Below are 17965 nucleotides of genomic sequence, written 5' to 3'. Positions count from 1 at the left end.
CTGGCCCTGGGGAGTGAGGGTCTGTCTGGAACGGCAGCAGCATGGGTGAAGGGCACAGATACGGAAAACTTTCTTGCCTAAATGGCATGTGACATAACGTGGCAGGACATCTAACATCTTGGAAGACAGAAACAGAATTCAGAATGATCTAGAAACAGCGGAAGAGGACGATTCTTACTTGGGTGGAACAGGGAACACAAGAACTCCGGGGGGGGGGGGGCCACGCTTTCCCAAAGCAAATGTGGTATCACACTGATGCCCTACGCGGTGCTCACTTCGGGAAGCCTCCCGTGTTGTCTGGGGGTGGGACAGGTGTCAGGGACATCTAGGGAAGCTGGCTGGTGACGAGCACAGGTGCACGGGCCCTCTTTGTTCTGAGACACCCCCATGTGACAAACCATCAGGACAATGGCACGTCGGCCGCTGAAAACCCACAGGCCTGACCCCCTTCCCAGGTCCTCACGCTGGCCAGCAACGAGCGAATCCCCCTGAACCGCACCATGAGGCTGGTGTTTGAGATCAGCCACCTGAGGACGGCCACCCCGGCCACCGTCTCCAGAGCCGGGATTCTGTACATCAACCCCGCAGACCTGGGGTGGAACCCGTGAGTTGGGTTTTCGCTTTTCCGTTCCAAACTGGCAGAGAAAGGCGAGGCTGGCGGCGTTTCCGAGTCGCCTGTGCGGGCGTGCGGGCATTCGTTCGACAAATACCGCACGCGGGGCCTCCCCCGGGCCCCGGGTCACGGCAGCGGAAGGACCAGCGACAGCCGTGTGAACACGAGGTGTGGTGACAGGGACTAGCCCACGGCACCGTGCGCCGGGAACCCTGCGGGGAAGTGTTCCCAAGAGGAAGGCGCAGTTTGGGCTGAAACCTGGCGGGAGAGGGAGTTTTCCAGGCGGACAGAAACTGCAGGGAGCTCGCCAGGCGAGAACCAGCCTTGACGGGAACGTGGTGGGGCGGGGTGGCTAGAGTGGGAGGTTCCGGGGTCCGGGTGGCGGTCGGGAGTCCGTGGACGGAGCGTCAAGCCTGAAGATGCTCTTGGCAGGAAGGAGCTGATACTGGACCAGCCTGCGGGGCCCACACGGGGGCCCTTTCTGGGGTGAAGAGGGCCGGCCACGCCAGGGGACGATGGGTGACCACTGGGGGCAGGGAGGAAGGGACAATGTGAGAAATGCTCAAAATCTTAAGAAATGGAAGATCTGGCATTGATTCGGGGGCCCGAACCCAAAATCAGAGTGTTGGAGGGTCTGGTTCCACCCAGAGGCCCCCAGGGAGCCAGCGCCCCAGGCCTTTCTCCTGGCTGCTGGTGGCTCCGGGCCACCCGTGGCGACCCTTGGCTCGTGGATGCATCACCCGATCTCTGCGTCCACATCCACATGGCCACCTTTCTGTCTCTCGTGGTCTCCCCTCAGTCCCCTTTTCTTGTAGGGACAGTCATGGGATTGGGGCCCGCCCTCATTTCGGGATCCTAACCTTGACTACGTCTGCAAAGACCCTTTTCCAAATAAGGTCACATTTATGGGTCCTGGTGGACATGTTTTGGGAGCCACTACACCACATGTGAGAGTTTCCAGGGTGGGAAGACGGGGCAACAGGAGGGAGGCGGAGGGTTCGGGGGCACCGGAGGGGGGTGGGGGGTAGGAAGGAGAGAGCCGAAAGGAAGCCTTGTGCCAGGAGTGGTTCTCGAGGCCCCCGGAGGAAGGACCAAGCCGGTGAGCGGCTGTTTGGGGACGAGGAGGGGGGAAGTGAAGAGGGCAGGGGGCCAACACGCGCCCCCCCAGCCCCCGGGAGGAAGGCATCCCTCCCACGGGGACAGCAGTGACTTGAGGCCGGGAGACCGCAGAGCACATCCCAGAGCAGGAAAGGGAGCGAGGTTTCCCCCGGGGAGCCGGGCGGGGGCTTACCACGCTTTGCCCGCGGACACAGATCGTGGAAAGGATCGCTCTGTCATTCTGGACAACCCAGGGTGCAGTGGGGCAGACGTTTTAGCTGCCGGTCCTCCGTTCTGTTGGAGGCACGGTAAGAATCGGAGCCTGTCCTCGGGGCTGCAGATGCCAGGCTAGCCGTGTCTGGTGACGTGAGCCCCCCGCTTCTGCCCCATCCTGGAAATGATGCGCTCGCTGACCCACCAGGGGGCCGGACGCTGTTTATGCTTTAGGCAGGGCACTTAGCGCTCACGGCAGGCCAGGCTCCCTTCCGCGGGCTCTAAAAATATCCGCCCAGGCAGTCCTCACTCCCACTCAGAAGTGAAAAACCTGGGAGCCCGACATGTTGAGTAACTCGCCCAAGCTGCTGCTGCCCGAAGTCGATTCAGGCCCAGGCAGCAGGCTCCAGAGTCTGTACCCTCGCCCTTGGGGTGGCCCGCTTCTCAACAACGCACGCCAGCAGCGGGTGGACACCAGACAGTCCAACACGGGTCCTCAGTGGTTGCCTATTGCATTAGTTTGGACGCCTCCGTAGAACGTGACAAATTCATCTCAAACTAGCTAAAGCAAAAAAAAAAAAAAAAAAAAGGTTGGCTCAATTCAGCAAGCGGTGCTTCAGGCACGGCTAGATCCAGGAACTCAGATGATCTAATGAGAGGCACCTGTTCCTCTCTCTTCCCTTCCCTTCCCTTCCCTTCCCATCCCCCTCCCCCTTTCCACACAGACGATGTGAAATCTTTCTCCTCCCCTATGTCCAGCTCTGCCCCCATCAGTATTGGCTTCATTTGGGGTAGGAAAGATGGCTCCCAGTCATTCTAGGCTACAGGACCCCCTATGGCTAGAATGCCAGAGGCAGAGCGCACCCCCACGGCCCCGCCGCCCCCGTCAGACCCTCTCAAGGTCGGCGTCCGGCCGCATCACCAGGCAGGAGCGCCAGAGTCACTCAGAGGCGCCAGGGATGTTCACCAAGGGGAGGGACGCCACGCGGGCCCGCCACGGTGGCCCCACCACCCGGTGCCCCCCGTCTCCCCCAGGGTAGTGAGCAGCTGGATTGAGAGGCGCAAGGTGCAGTCAGAAAAGGCCAACCTCACGATCCTCTTTGACAAGTACCTGCCCACGTGCTTGGACAAGTTGCGTTTTGGGTTTAAGAAGATCACGCCCATACCGGAGGTCACGGTCATCCAGACCATCCTGTACCTGCTGGAGTGCCTCCTCACAGAGAAGAGCGTGCCGCCCGACTCCCCCAAGGAGCTGTACGAGCTCTACTTTGTGTTTGCCTGTTTCTGGGCCTTCGGGGGGGCCATGTTCCAGGACCAGGTGAGCGGCCGGCCCCCCCTCGGGGAGCCAGCCGTCCAGGCGGGGCCTCTGGGCGTCCCTAGCCGGGCCCTCGGCTCCGTTTTGCTCTTCGACAGCTTGTGGACTATCGAGTCGAGTTCAGCAAATGGTGGGTCAACGAGTTCAAGACGATCAAGTTCCCCTCGCAGGGAACCATCTTCGACTACTACGTAGATCCCGACACGAAAAAGTTCCTGCCGTGGACAGAGAAAGTGCCCTCCTTCGAGCTGGACCCCGACGTCCCGCTGCAGGTGCCCGCCCCGGGGTGGTGACAGTTGGGGAGCGGGACTCAGCGCCCCGTCTCACACCTCTTGACGGGTCACCGAACACACGCGATTTTCAACAGTAAACCCGGGGACTTGGCAAACCGTTGGGTCTGCAGGTTCGCCGGGAGGTGGAAATCAGAGGTGCAGGACGTCTGAGGGTCACGACTCCCCCCCCCCTCCCCCCGCCCCGGCCCAGGCCTCTCTGGTGCACACCACAGAAACCACACGTATTCGCTACTTCATGGATCTGCTCATGGAGAAGTCGTGGCCGGTGATGCTGGTGGGGAACGCAGGCACGGGCAAGTCGGTGCTGATGGGGGACAAGCTGGAGAGCCTCAACACCGACGACTACCTCGTGCAGGCCGTGCCCTTCAACTTCTACACGACCTCGGCCATGTTGCAGGGTGGGGCCGGGGCCAGAGCGGGGGTGCGGGGGTACGGGGTGGGGCCGGAGCCAGGAGCAGGGGTGCAGGGGTGTGGGGTGGGGCTGGGGGGCAGGCTAGGGTGCAGGGTGGGGCCGGAGCCAGGAGCAGGGGTGCGTGGGTGTGGGGTGGGGCCGGGGCCAGGAGCAGGGGTGCAGGGGTATAGGGTGAGGCTGGGGGCAGGAACAAGGGTGCAAGGTGAGGCTGAGGCCAGTCTGGGGTGCAGAGTGAGGCTAAGGCCAGGAGCCAGGGGTACAGGATGGGGCTGGGGCCAGGAACGGGACTACAGGTGGGACCAGGGGCAGGAACATGGGTGCAAGATGAGGCCAGGGCCAGGCTGAGGTGTAGGGTGAGGCCAGGGGTATGCCAGGGTACAGGGTGGGGCTGGGGCCAGGAGAAGGGGTGCAGGGTGAGGCCAGGAAAAGGGGCATAATAGGGGGTCAGATTGAGGTACAAAGTGGGACGGGGCCGGGTGAGGGGTGGGGCCAGGGGCAGGGGCTAGGGTGCGGGGCGGGGCTGGGACCAGGAGAAGAGGTGAGGCCAGGGAGAGGGGTGCATGCAGTAGAGGGCCAAGTTGAGATGCAAAGTGGGACAGGAGCAGGGGTGCAGGGGTGCAGGGTGGGGCTGGGACCAGGAGAAGGGGTGAGGCCAGGGAAAGGGGTGCAGTAGAGGGCCAGGTTGAGGTGCAGAGTGGGACTGGGGGCAGGAGCAGGGGCACAGCGGGGGGGCTCAATGACCACGATGGGTCCTCACTGCCCCGTCTGGACGCCCCCAGTCACGCTCATCCCAGTGGCTGGCCCCTTACCGCCACAGTCCCCATTATCCCTTTTCACTGAAGACCAGGGACTGGCCAGGGTCCCCTTCTCCGGCCACGCCCCCTCCACTGGCCTCTGTCCTCAGAGGAGGGGGGATGGGAGTAGTCGCCAGGACCCCTCGTCCCAGAGCTCCTGGGCAGATGCCACCGGGAGCTCCCGCCACAGCCAGTCTGGGGTGGCCCCAAGGTTGTCCAGGCGCAAGGCTCTTGCCGCCTGCACCTTGGACCCTTGATGCCCAAGGCTCCCGGCTTTGCTCCTGGGGGTGATGGAGTCGAAGCTCACCCATCCTCAGGGCCCCCTCCACGGCCACTGCCCAGGCCACGCCACCTGGTGCTGGGGACCAGGGGCCCCGTAGGACCTCCCACCAGGATGTAGCAGGCATGGTGGCAGCCGGCTGGCTCCCTTCTCCAGGGGTTCTGGAGAAGCCGCTGGAGAAGAAATCCGGGAGGAACTACGGTCCGCCAGGCACCAAGAAGCTGATCTACTTCATCGACGACATGAACATGCCCGAGGTGGACAAGTACGGGACCGTGGCGCCCCACACGCTCATCCGACAGCACATGGACCACGGGCACTGGTAAGCGGGCGGTGGGGCGGGGGCTGCGGGGAGGGTCCAGGACCGGGATGCAGACCGGGCCAGAGGAGTGCACCTCCTGCGAGGCTCGGGACAGCCCGGCCTCCCTCCGCCCCTGGCTCACGCGGGCCCCCGTTCACAAGACACCCACGGTAACGGCACAAGCACCATCCGGCATTAGCAGAACGGGGACGAGGACTCGCAGAGGCTGACGGCGGATCGGTATCCGGAGCGTGCCAGGAATTCCTGAAAACCAACAACAAGCAATGACTCCCAGCGGAGAAAAACGCATAAGGGGGGGGGGGGTGCGGGGAACCCCAACAGGTAAGAGGCACGTGAAAAATGCAAACTTTCGGCCATCCGAGTCCCTGCAAGTTTCGTCAGGGAAACGGCCAGCCTATCTGAGAATCGTCGTCGTCATTATCGTTCATGATTAGAACGACCCGGGCCGGGCACACCTGCCCTGTGTCGGGTCTCCGTGCGTTAGCGCATTTAGTCCCCGTGTTGGCGCAGGGCACGGGGCGCTGGGCCGCCTTGCCTGGGCCCCTGGGGGGGCCCGATGCTGCTGGACGGCAGAGCTGGGGCGGAAGCTCGTGCCTGCGCGCTAAGCCACTCCGCCGCCTCTCGTTTCCAGATTTTCCTTGAGGACAGGAAGTGAAATCGGCCCGTTCACATATAAGCGACACTCATGGCGGGATTTGGTCACCACGCGCGAGAGATGATGGCAGGCAGGGTGGGGGCCGGTGGCACGACTTTGGGGGGGGGTCTCCCTCGCGCAGGTACGACAGACAGAAGCTGACGCTGAAGGACATCCACAACTGTCAGTACGTGGCTTGCATGAACCCCACCTCCGGATCCTTCACCATCGACCCCAGGCTCCAGGTGGGCAGAAGCCAAACTCTGCTCGTCCCGCCGCCGTGGGGTTGAGGTCTCAGAACAAGCACATCCCGTACAGTATTCGGGACACGCTTACTCATCAGGACAATTGTTTGTTATTTACCTGAAACTCAGATTTATCTATTATTTTTTTTAAGTTTTTTTTTTTTTAAGTGTTTGTTTATTTTTGAGACAGGGAGAGACAGAGCGTGAACGGGGGAGGGTCAGAGAGAGAGGGAGACACAGAATGGGAAGCAGGCTCCAGGCTCTGAGCGGTCAGCACAGAGCCCGACGCGGGGCTCGAACTCACGGACCGCGAGATCGTGACCTGAGCCGAAGTCGGACGCTGAACCGACGGAGCCCCCCAGGCGCCCCTCTGAAACTCAGATTTAGCAGGATCTCCCATACTAACGTCTGCAACCCCATCCAGGCAGGACCTCGCTTCTAAAGGATCTAAGCGCATCCTTATGATTTCATGGGATCTGAAGGATCTGAGCGGATCCTTATGATTTCGTGGGATCTTACCACATACGAGGCCCAAGGAGGGAGACCGTCCGTTCCGACCATGCCCGCGAGACACTAGGTGACGGGGGCAGAGCCTGCGCCCCCAGGCAGGCAGGAACCCCGGGCCACCAGCTGGTCCCCCCGGGGCCGCCTGACGGGGATCCGTGGTTGTTCCCGGCAGCGCCATTTTTGTGTGTTTGCCGTGAGCTTTCCGGGCCAGGAGGCCCTCACCACCATCTACAACACGATCCTGGCCCAGCACCTGGCCTTTCGCTCGGTCCCCATGGTGGTTCAGAAGATGAGCGCCCAGCTGGTGACCTCGGCCCTGGGTAAGCTGACGGCTCATCCCCTCCCCTCCTGTCAGTAAAACCTGCTGCTTCACGGGGCTGATGGCTTCTTCGCAGTCTCCCCTGGAAGATATTTTATTTCTACTTTTAAAATCAATATTTTTAAACGATGCTATGTTGCAGCAGGAGGTATGATGAAATCCAGTGGCTTGAGGGGAGGGCGGGGGTGGGGAGGCGGGGGTAGGAAATTCAAGTGTACAAGGAGTGATTTACACGTCAGTAGGGCAGCAAACCTCCCTCTTCGGCCGTGCAGAACTTACTCAAGTTGTCGCCACCTCGTAGTCCATTTGCTTTCGAAGCTGTACCTTAAGCTCTGCCCTTCCTGAGGCCGTTAAGAGCACCTAAGAATCGATGTATCTTTTTCCCGGTATCAGCCCTGCATCAGAAAGTCACTGCAATGTTTCTTCCCACGGCCATTAAATTTCATTATGTCTTCAACCTGAGGGACCTCTCCAGTATTTTCCAGGTACTGCTCCCTTAGCCCTCTTCTGGCCAAGTCCCTGATCCGTGGGTGCTCTCCTCCTGTGCTGCTCTCAGGAGAGAAAGCAAAGCGACCTATGGACTGATGACAGCAATGATGATGGGGCTGCGTGTGTCACTACCCTGTTGTTTTGCTTGCCTGGTTCCATCTCCCCCTAGAAGTGTGGACCCCATGCAAGCAGGGCCTATCTGGGCTGTGATCCCGGAGCCCCAGAGAGGGTCTGGAATGTGCTAGACTCTGCGTAAGAACCTGTCGGACGTGCCCGGGGCACTCAGTCGCCAAATGGCTGAGCCAGGACCGGACACAGGCAGGCTTGCGGCGGATCCCCGGCCCGTAACTGCCCGCCCTGTGGCCCTCGAGAGTCTGGTTCCCCCTCGTGGCCAGACTCGTCTGTCCCTTCTCCGCCAGCCACCCCGTTAGAGAATGAAGCCATCGGCCCTGTCGTGGGAGGAGGATTCCCCCACATCTCTGCCCGCGACACAGCCTCCGGGAAGCACATGGCCTCGGCCATCCGTGCCTTGGCAGATCACCGCCTGGGAAAGTGACCACTCTCTCGCGTCGGCTACGTACGGCACCTGGCTGGCCTCCGTAGCGCAGCTGACGATGCCGACCGTCCCGTGCCTGGGGTAGGGGCTCTTATTCTCCACAGCGGAGATCCTGAGGGTACCGCTCGACCTAGTCCGCCTCTGGCTGCATGAGGCCGAGAGGGTGTATGGCGACAAGATGGTGGACGGGAAAGACCAGGACATGCTGCGCAGAGTCACGATGGCTTCCACCAAGAAATTCTTTGACGTAAGTCAAGCCACCACGTCCCTCTGATGAGCCCCGACAGGCCCTAGGAGGGCAGAGTGCCTGGGGCCCGCCGATAAGGCGAGCCCTCTCGGAAGGGCCCCGACGTGAGCGTGCGAAGGACCGCGCCGGGTCCCTAGAGGTGACTCGGTCACGCGAGTGTGTGTCTGGGGGAAGGACTGACGCCTCAGTAGGTCGGGATGTGATGAGCTCCCTCCGTCCGCTTGGCGTAGAGAAAGGCCTGCTTGGCTCATGGCGCTCTGCTCGTACGTCCTAGGCTTTCTTAGAAGATTCTTTTCTTTCTCCTGACGTGATGGGAGATGGGACCGTCCTACCGGGGAGGTTTTTGCCCGCTGGTTTGCAGGACCCCAGCAGCAGCGGTTTGGGCCCATGAAGACTCGGCCCGGCATCCCGGGGCCGCTGCGGCAAGCAGCGTGATGCGTTGAGCTGCGTGCCCACGATGGACCGCGGGAGTGCCTTACCTCTTATTCCTAGGATCTCGGCGAAGAGCTTCTCTTCGCCAAGCCAAATATCTTCTGCCACTTCTCTCACGGGATCGGCGAGCCCAAATACCTCGCGGTAACCAACGTGGCCCATCTACACAAGCTCCTGGTGGACGTCCTCGACAGTTACAACGAAGTCAACGCGGTCATGAACTTGGTGAGGGGCGTGCGCCGTGCTGACAGCACAGGCGAGGGGCCGGGACCCCGCTTTCCCCGTCCCGCCTCGCCGGGAGCCACGGCGGTGCCCTGGGGTGGCGTGACTCTTGGCAAAGGCCGCCTGGACCCGCCCTCCCTCCCACCCCAGGAGGGTCTGGGCCATGGACGGAGCCGCATCCGCGCGCCCCGGGATGCCAAGAAGCCTCTCGGCTCTCGGCAGGTGCTGTTCGAAGACGCGGTGGCTCACGTCTGCAAAATCAACCGCATCTTGGAGTCGCCCCGTGGGAACGCCCTGCTGGTGGGCGTGGGAGGCAGCGGGAAACAGAGCCTCTCGCGCCTGGCCGCCTACATCAGCGCGCTGGACGTGTTCCAGATCAGCCTCAGGAAGGGCTATGGGATCCCAGACCTCAAGGTGAGACGTGGCTTTCTGACGAGCCGCCCCTGCGGAAGGGGAGGAGGCGGGGGGCAGGGAAACTCTGACCACGCGCCGGTCCGAAAAGAGGCCCCCGGGACACAGAAAGTGAATGTCCCTGCAGGGTCCTCGTCGGAGGGAGTAAGGGCCGGGACACGTGCTTCCACCAGTGCCCGTGCCCCTGTGGCCCAGGGGAGAGGCCGTGCGGGTCCCCGTCCCCGCCGGGCTGGAGTCTGTAGGGTCAGCCCAGCAGCAGCGGGACCCGGTTCTTGCCCCTGGTCGCCGAGTTGTTCTGTGTCGTTCCCGGGTCCCCAGAGTAAATAATTCCGGGCGGTTACTCGGTATCTGACTACGAACTTGGATCCTGCCAGGCCACTTTTTGAATTAATCAAATAAACATTAGTGTCAACAGGCCTCCCATCACCAAGACATGCTGCGGAGGCTTTTCATTGATTTCTTTTTCCCGAAAGTTTGCTCTGGCCGGGGAACTGTGCTCATCAGACATGAGTGGCCCAGAGCAAATCGGCGTCCTGCTTCAGATTAGAACTGAAACTGATTCGACCGCATTACAGGGGGCGCATCTCTCTCTGCGTTGGTGCCGGGGGGCCGCTTCTGCAGGCCGGACCCAGCGGGGACCCTCCCCACTGCACGGGGCCCTGAGGACCCTGAGGGTCAATTGGTGGGCAGCTTTAGCGGGGTGACCTGGAGCCCTGCCGGGGCACAGCACCCTGGGATGCTCTGCGGGAGGAGGTGGTCCGCTGGCAGAGACCCTTGGAACAACAGTGGGGACGGGGTGCTAATTCTCAGCCCTGCCGGCTCTGCCAGGGGGGCTCTGCCAGGGACCACAACCTCTGGACAAGCATGTGGCTTCTGTCCTTGGCATTGTCCCCAGGGGATTCTACTCTTTCCAGCAAAGGACTAGCCGATGTATTTTTAGGTCCTTGCGTTAAGGGAAAGGTCTTCCTACGGGGGCTACACCGCCTCCTGGACTGGACCGGCTTGCAGCTTAGCCGGTCAAGTTAGTTCACTCTGATTTCCCGGGTGCACTTGACGGCATTTAGGACCCTCGCCTCTGAGCTGTATCATCTCACTGGGTTTTCTCTGCTGAAAAGTTTCTAATCTATCAACCAAGTTATACTGGTTTATTTCTTTTTTGTAATGTTTACTTATTTTTGAGAGAGAAAGAGAGAGAGAGACAGAGTGTGAGCAGAGGAGGGGCAGAGAGAGAGGGAGACACAGAATCGGAAGCAGGCTCCAGGTTCTGAGCCATCAGCACAGAGCCCAATGCAGGGCTTGAACTCATGACCCGTGAGATCATGACCTGAGCCGAAGTCGGACACTTAACCGACTGAGCCACCCAGGCGCCCCACATACTGGTTTATTTTTACGATTGCATCCCAGTGTCTGTCGCCGTGTGGATTTTGTCCCCGGCACCTCACTTTAGGGCCAGTTGTGAGTGTTCAGTCTGAACAGCGTTCTTACAGGCGATCTGAGGACTGTGCCCTCAACACCCACTGCGAGCCGGCTGGTGCTAACCGTCCGCTATCACTTATTGAGTAGCTGCTGTGTGTTCAGAAGTAAAGAAGGAGACAAAGTGGGCTGACGGGGCTTGTGTTGTGCCGTTAGTGATGTGATGTCGTTACACGGTCCGCACCATAAGCTGTGGACGCCCGCTGGAGGTTAGAGGCAGGAAAGGGGTCAGGAACCGTCCCCGAGGGACACTGTGGAGAATCCTGGACGTGGTCCCCAGGAAACGAGATGCCATCAAGTGTTTGAGCAGAGAGAACCAAGACCTGGGAAGGTCCCAGAACAAAATGGAGGGCGGTTTGAGGACCACAGAGAGTGCCGCGGGGTGAGCGGTGGGGAGGTGCAGAAAAGCCTCGTGCCCCACAGGGGCTGGGACCGGGCCGTGTAGGGAGCGGGAAGGGAGAGACCTGAGGGGCAGTCTAGGGGTGCCCCCACCCGCCAGGGCTCTGCCCGCACAGGAGGGAGTAGGGGGGCGGGGCCTCGCTGGGCTCCCCACTCTCCGGGCCCCAGCGCTGCCCTGTTTGTATTCCTGTGGGATGCTCCCCCAAAGCCTGAGTCGTAGCCCGGAGAGGAGGGACACACCTGATGGGGAACCCCGGAAGTTGAGTCAGGGCCCAGCTATCATGGTCTGATGATAATAAGCAGCTTAGGGGGCCTCCCAGCCAGAGATGGGAGCGTGTGCTCCCCTCCACCAACGCCAACCCCTAGACTCCCCCTGGACGCGGGTGATCACTGACCTCCTTGTCAACGAGGGGCGAGTGGGGAAGGGACCCGCAGGCACCCGAGCTTTGGGAGCTGACTGTGACGTCCGCACCCGGAGCGGCGCCCAGCAGGGTGGTGCCCTCCGCCAGGCCGCAAATGAGGCCGGGGCAGATCTGGGCTGGGGGCCCGGGGGGCAGCCGGGAGGAACCTACGTGATGCCGCTCCGCATACATGGGCATCTGAGGAATTTGAGGGAGAGGAAGGACGTGCTGGGGGGCTGGGAAGTGCTGGGAGGTGGGAGGCGGGGACCCCAGGACGGGACCAGCAGCCTAAGAGGGTGGGAGTGAGGGACGGGCAAGAGAGAACACGCAGGGCCGAGGCCGCATGAGGGCAGGTGTGGCCGCCAGGGTCAGAGGGGTGAAGCTTTGAGACAGCGGGGCAGAGCCAAGGCGGGGCAGGACAGGGACGCGCCAGAGGAGGGACAGCCCCGCGGGCTCTCCTGGGGGCACCGAGGAGAGAGCCGGCCGGCCGAGCAGCGGAGCACCTGTGGGCTGATGGGAAGGAGCCACAGACCCAGACGTGGCGGGAGGGGGAGCAGCTGGGTCAGGAGGAGCCCCTTATCCCCATTCCTAGGCCTTCAGTCTTTCCAGAAACTTCCACCCTGACCTGGACGGCCGTACAGTTAGCTTTGCGCGCCTCAGCCAGTCGGGCCAGACTTGGAATCTGAGTTTGGGGAACCTTTAGAGCTTTGCACCCAGTGGCTCCCACCTGCAGGAAGAAAGGGCCCTCCGCGGCATCCTGCCGACCCCACCCCCGCCCCAGAAGCTGCCTTCCCACTCACAGACCCGCTGCCCTCCACCACCTCCCTGGGGGTGACAGCCGGGCTGCGCACGCTCAGGCCTCTGGATTTAGACACATCTCCAACCACGGGCTCAGTGGGGCGGCAAGACGAGGAGAGCCTTCCTCCTAGCTCTGAGGCTCCTCCAGCCTGCACCCCTGCCCCTGCCCCTGCCCGAACCCCACCGGTGTGGCCCTCCTCTTCTAGCTCAGGACCTCCCCTCGCTTTCGTGCTAAGTTGTCAAACACGTGGAACTTAGGGCTTGCTTTCCACCGCCGTCCCCTCCAGCTAAGGACCTTGGTAATGTTTCTGTCCGGACAGAGACGCCAGGGAGGCTGGCCGCTGCCGGAGGGCAGCACTGAGCCACACGGGATGCCTCCAACTGGCCCGTTTTAAAGCCTTTGAAACGATTACACGGGCCCATCGGTCTCAGAGAAAAATTAGACATTACACGTAGTAGGTCATCAAACCCTGCAAATTCGCATTAGTACCTGGACGACAGACGTTTCGAACGGACATTTACATCTGTCGCGTGTAAGGGGGCACATTCTTCGAGAAACGGAAGGTATTCATACCGTTCTGACACGTGCGTTTTTTCTTTCTCCTTTTTACTAGTCTCCTTCACGGATGCTTCCAGAATGAGCATAGTCGTTTCGTGCGGCTGTTTCTTTAAATCCTAGTAGGGACGGGACAGGCGTTTCGCTCCGTGTAGGGATTGCTCTGAGCGGTGTCCTCCTGGCACTGAGCTCCAGACCTGAGCCCGCGGTGCATTTACTGAGGACCTCCTTTGGGATCTCTATTTGAGGGCTCCCCCCCCCTTTATCTTTTCTCGGTAGTAAACTGTGCGCACAACACAAAATTTACCGTTGTCACCATACAGGTCAGTGGCATTGAGCACACCCACACTGGTTTATAACCACCACCACCCCCCGTCTCCGTCTTCCCAAACTGAAACACGAAGTCCCCACCCCTGGCGCCCACCCCGCTACGTTCTGTCTGTATGAACCTGACCACCCCAGGGGCCTCCTGCCAGTGGAATCCTACAGTATTTGTCGTTTGCGGACGGGAGTCGCGTCCCCCAGGCACATCCGGGTTGCAGCAGGTGTCAGGATGTCTTTCCTGCCGAAGCCTCAATAATCCATCATATGGAGAGGCCACCTTTGTCCGTTTGTTGGCCGACGGACACCTGGGTTGCTTCTGCCCGCGTGGGCGCTGCGAGCATGGCTTCCCGCCCAAGGTTTTGGGTCCCCTTCTACAGACCCCGCACGTTGCTCACAAAGCTGATCCCCGGTTGTCCCCTCCCGGGTGGTTGTGGGGGACGCCTCCAAGCAAACGTCCCCGTGACCGACCCTCGGCGTGTTCTCCTTGCGTCCAGGTTGACCTGGGTGCACAGTACATAAAGTCAGCTGTGAAGAATGTCCCCTCGGTGTTCCTGATGACAGACTCCCAGGTGGCCGAAGAGCAGTTTCTGGTGCTGATCAACGACCTGCTGGCCTCGGGGGAGATACCGGGGCTGTTTACGGACGACGAGTTGGAGAACATCATCTCCTCTATGCGACCCCAAGTGAAGTCCGTCGGCATGAACGACACTCGGGAAACATGCTGGAAGTTCTTCATTGACAAAGTGCGCAGGCAGCTTAAGGTGGGAGCTCGCGTCTTTGCAGCATCCCGGGGGGCCCGGCACGGGGCTCAGGTCCTTTCCTCCGTGCGGAGTCGGGTGGGGGGTGGAGGGGCTGCTCCCCCTTCGCACGAGGAAGGCCCGTCGGAGAGGACGGTGGGGCCGCGCGGTGGACGTGAGCCGACGGAGGTGTCTCGTGGCCAAGAGAAGCGTTTTCTACCCTCCGACACACACGTGTAGATAGATGAGGAAGTAGGCCTTGACCTTCAACGTTCTTTCTTAGGGAAACTGGGCTGAACTACCCCACTGGACTGAGGGCACTTTGGGTCCTTTTCTCCCTTCTGTCAGCATCCAGAAGGGGCAGCTGCCCCCCTGACCCAGATGGTGCTGCCCTCTGGGGGGGTTCAGCCCAGTAGCTCTTCTAGAACCTGCTGGGTTACACAGTCTGACCAGTAGACATTATTTGGGGGCTGAAGGAGCCCCTGATGGATGCTCCCCGTGCCCGGCCCGGCTTTTCTCCGGTCGAACGGCCACTTCCAATGAGCCAGCCCAGGATCCCCGTGGAAGGAGAACGAGGAGGGGCCCGCAGGGCTGAGGCTTTTCCCGGTCCAGCCAAAGGGACCCCAGGGCCTGTTTGCATAGCACCTATGAACAGCTGGGGTCCCAGAGAGTCCCGGACTGTCTGGGGATTAGCCATCTTCTCGGAGGCCTGGAGGAGGCCGGCCCTGTCCTTGGGCCTTATCTGCCCGGCCTGGATGCTCATTCCCCACTCTGTCCTTCATCCGGCCTTTCTCTCCCCTACTTTGCGGCGGCCGTGACAGAGGGCCTTACCTGCACACTTCTCCATCCCTCACGAGAGGCGTGCAGTGGAGCATTTATCAGTTGTGACGCAAACCCGGAACCCCGGGTGCTCTCTGCGGACACCCGAAACGGACGACACAGAGAGCTTTCCTTCCGAAGGAGCTTTCTGCCGGACTGGCAGGCTCTGGCCTCAGCAGCACCGTGACCAATGAGCTGCCCCTCTGTGTCCTGCCTCTAGGTGATCCTGTGTTTCTCTCCCGTGGGCTCCGTCCTGCGTGTGCGGGCAAGAAAATTCCCCGCCATTGTCAACTGCACGGCCATCAACTGGTTCCACGAGTGGCCAGAAGATGCCCTGGTGTCCGTGAGTGCACGCTTCCTCGAGGAAACGGAGGGCATTCAGGTGAGTCACTGGGCACGGCCCCCTCTGCCGCCCCCTGTACTGGGGCTCACAGAGCCGGGAGGGTCTGCCGCGTGGGACAGGGGGACCCCACGCACTCTGCCTCCAGGCAAGTAAGGACTCGCCTTGGTGCAAAATTTAAGAGAAGGGAGGGAGTAACTTTAAGCAGTCAAGATCGGTGATGTCTTAATGTGGTTCTTTTAACCATGCAAATTAATGCCGAATAATTCACAATGAACGAATATCAAAATTGATCAAAATCGCAAACGATGATAAGTTTCTGGTTGTTTTTCACGGCCTGCATTGCTGTGCCCCCAGACTCTCGTTTCTGCCAGCTTGGAGTACCCTCCCCTGAGGCCACGGCCCCACGGGGCTGGGGCAGGAGGGTTGACACTGGGGTACAAACAGACTGAGCAGATCAGGCTTTAAACGTAGTGCCTGATCAGGGCTGCCTGGGGAGCCCGTGTTTACTTGGTAAGCGTGCACAGAGGCCCGCACTTACTCTGGTCTCGGGCTCCGGCACAGCCCTGCCCGGGGCTGCCCCCTCCCCTGTGCCCTGGCCCTTCTCCTCTACAGGCCAGGACGGCTGAGATGGGGAAGTCAGTCTGCTTGTCTTTTGCAGGCCGTTTCTTTCATCGAAAGACGGTGCCCACGTTCACTGTTTCAGCTAACTGCTGGCCTAGAAATGACCCTTAAACCCTGACCCAGCCAGTGGGGGAAACGAGGAGCCCTAGAATAAGTCACACTTGGTTATCATGTTTTGTTTTATTTTGGACACATATTCAGTTACTAAGTACTGAACCTGAAGTTAACCGTGGGCCTGGTGGGAAAGGTGGGTAAAATCTCCTGCTGGTCATTGCTAGAGCACCTACTCTGGGATGGGCCCTTCCCACATTTTGCTCGGGGCACAGATGTGGGGTTTCCAGCCCCCCCACCTAAAATCGGGGAAAGGCCCCCACAGCTGGCACCAGCGAGGGCCACAGGGCAGATGCTGAAGCAGCACGTGTCAGGGGGAACACGTTTCCAAATCACCTTGAATCACGGCTGGCAGGGCTTGGACAATTCCTGGGACCAGGTGCCCAGGCAGATGGTATGGACCCAGACGGTGGTGGCTGTAACCCTGCCGTGGGAAGCAGGACCCAGCGTAGGACCCTTCGCACAATAAATGCCTACTGGATAGCCCAGGTCACTCAAACATACCGTCGGGCCCTGCGCTCTCCCAGGTATGGGCGGGCGTGAATCAGAGAGAGGTGATCACGGGAGTCAAGCCATGCTGCGTCCCTGGCACTGAGCCAGACCCTTGGTGGTACAATGTCACCAAGCGCCCACGACGGCCTGCACAGGCATTGCTGTCTTGACGGCTCCCACTCCTCCCGGGGCTCCTCCAGGGCCCCCACCGGAGTGGGGTCGCTCCCGCCAGGGGACAGGGAACCAACGGCCCATCTTGCCTTTGCAGGGAGATGTCAAGGCTTCCATCAGTCTCTTCATAGCCTACGTGCACACCACGGTCAACGAGATGTCCAGGCTGTACCTGGCCACCGAGAGGCGTTACAACTACACCACCCCCAAAACCTTCCTGGAGCAGATCAAGCTTTACCAGAACCTGCTGGCCAGGAAGAGAATGGAGCTGGTGGCCAAGATCGAGAGGCTGGAGAACGGCCTGATGAAACTGCAGAGCACAGCGTCCCAGGTAGGGAAGAACCTTCCCCCGAGTCGGAGGAACGGGATTCCGGCCTTAGAGAAACGTCCATTCTCACGCCAGAAAGGACGCGTGGGTTTTAATACTTAAAAACAAAAACAAAAACAACAACAAAAAAACGGGTTCAAAATGCTTTCGCAGTGCTGACGTTACGTTGGGTGCTTCGCGTCAGCCGAGCCGGGCGGGATTCGTGCGTCCAGTCTGGCACGTCCGTGACGTGCCCGTTCCAGGACGCCCTGCACTGAGGCCACCCTGTCACTTACTGCCTCCCCGCACCCCCTCCCGCTCTGTGTCGTGGCCCCGGGGCCCAAGCTCACCCGTCTCTTGGCGTCTCCTCCCCGAGGTGGATGACTTAAAAGCCAAGCTGGCGATTCAGGAGGCCGAGCTCAAGCAGAAAAACGAGAATGCCGACAAGCTGATCCAGGTGGTGGGTGTGGAAACCGAGAAGGTCAGCAAAGAGAAAGCCATTGCGGACGAGGAGGAGGCCAAGGTGGAGGTCATCAACAAGGTGTGCGGACACGCGGGGCCTCCGTGGGCTGTGGCTCATGGCTATGCCAGGCCAGGCCTCCCCTGAGTGGTCAGTATCTCCCATGGGCCCAGGCAAAGGCCGGGAGGGCTCCCAGACCTGCAGGAAGCCCCCTGAGGGGGCATCTCTCCCAGCTCAGAGGAGGGCCGTCTCCTCTTGGAGCCGTGCCGTCTGTCCCCAGGCCACCTTGGTGGCATTTCCAGGAGCTGGTAAGAGACGCAGGTTCTCGGGCCCCGGCCCAGCTCTGCTGAATCAGGTCTGCATTTTAACAAGATGCCAGGGACCTGTGAGCACATTAAGGTTTGAGAAGCGCCCTGCCCTTGGATGGGGGCCCTGGTCCTCAGACCCTGTGCCAGGAGCTCCCCAGAGGTGCTGAGGTCACTGGGCTGGGCGGGGCGGCAGGAGCTGCAGAACCACAACCCTCTGAGGCTCAGGGTGGTCAGCAACATGCC

At 60.8% G+C, this 17965-nt stretch overlaps 1 protein-coding gene across 5 annotated transcripts in view; it reads left to right on the top strand.

Annotated features, from left to right (window-relative positions):
* The window catches only part of DNAH17 (dynein axonemal heavy chain 17), a 106516-nt gene that overhangs the window by 62837 nt on the left and 25714 nt on the right, over positions 1-17965 (top strand). For all 5 annotated transcript variants that reach the window (XM_042966512.1, XM_042966513.1, XM_042966514.1 and 2 more), the window contains 15 exons: positions 456-604; positions 2960-3242; positions 3338-3511; positions 3723-3930; positions 5175-5340; positions 6117-6219; positions 6899-7046; positions 7439-7530; positions 8176-8337; positions 8830-8994; positions 9214-9405; positions 13848-14114; positions 15130-15291; positions 16745-16978; positions 17331-17495. In XM_042966512.1, the coding sequence (XP_042822446.1) occupies positions 456-604; positions 2960-3242; positions 3338-3511; positions 3723-3930; positions 5175-5340; positions 6117-6219; positions 6899-7046; positions 7439-7530; positions 8176-8337; positions 8830-8994; positions 9214-9405; positions 13848-14114; positions 15130-15291; positions 16745-16978; positions 17331-17495 (2670 nt within the window). The remainder of the gene's footprint in view (positions 1-455; positions 605-2959; positions 3243-3337; positions 3512-3722; positions 3931-5174; positions 5341-6116; positions 6220-6898; positions 7047-7438; positions 7531-8175; positions 8338-8829; positions 8995-9213; positions 9406-13847; positions 14115-15129; positions 15292-16744; positions 16979-17330; positions 17496-17965) is intronic.

This window comes from Panthera tigris, chromosome E1, assembly GCF_018350195.1.
Source record: "Panthera tigris isolate Pti1 chromosome E1, P.tigris_Pti1_mat1.1, whole genome shotgun sequence".
Classification (NCBI taxonomy): Eukaryota; Metazoa; Chordata; class Mammalia; order Carnivora; family Felidae; genus Panthera; species Panthera tigris.
This window is presented reverse-complemented; position numbering and strand designations above follow the sequence as displayed.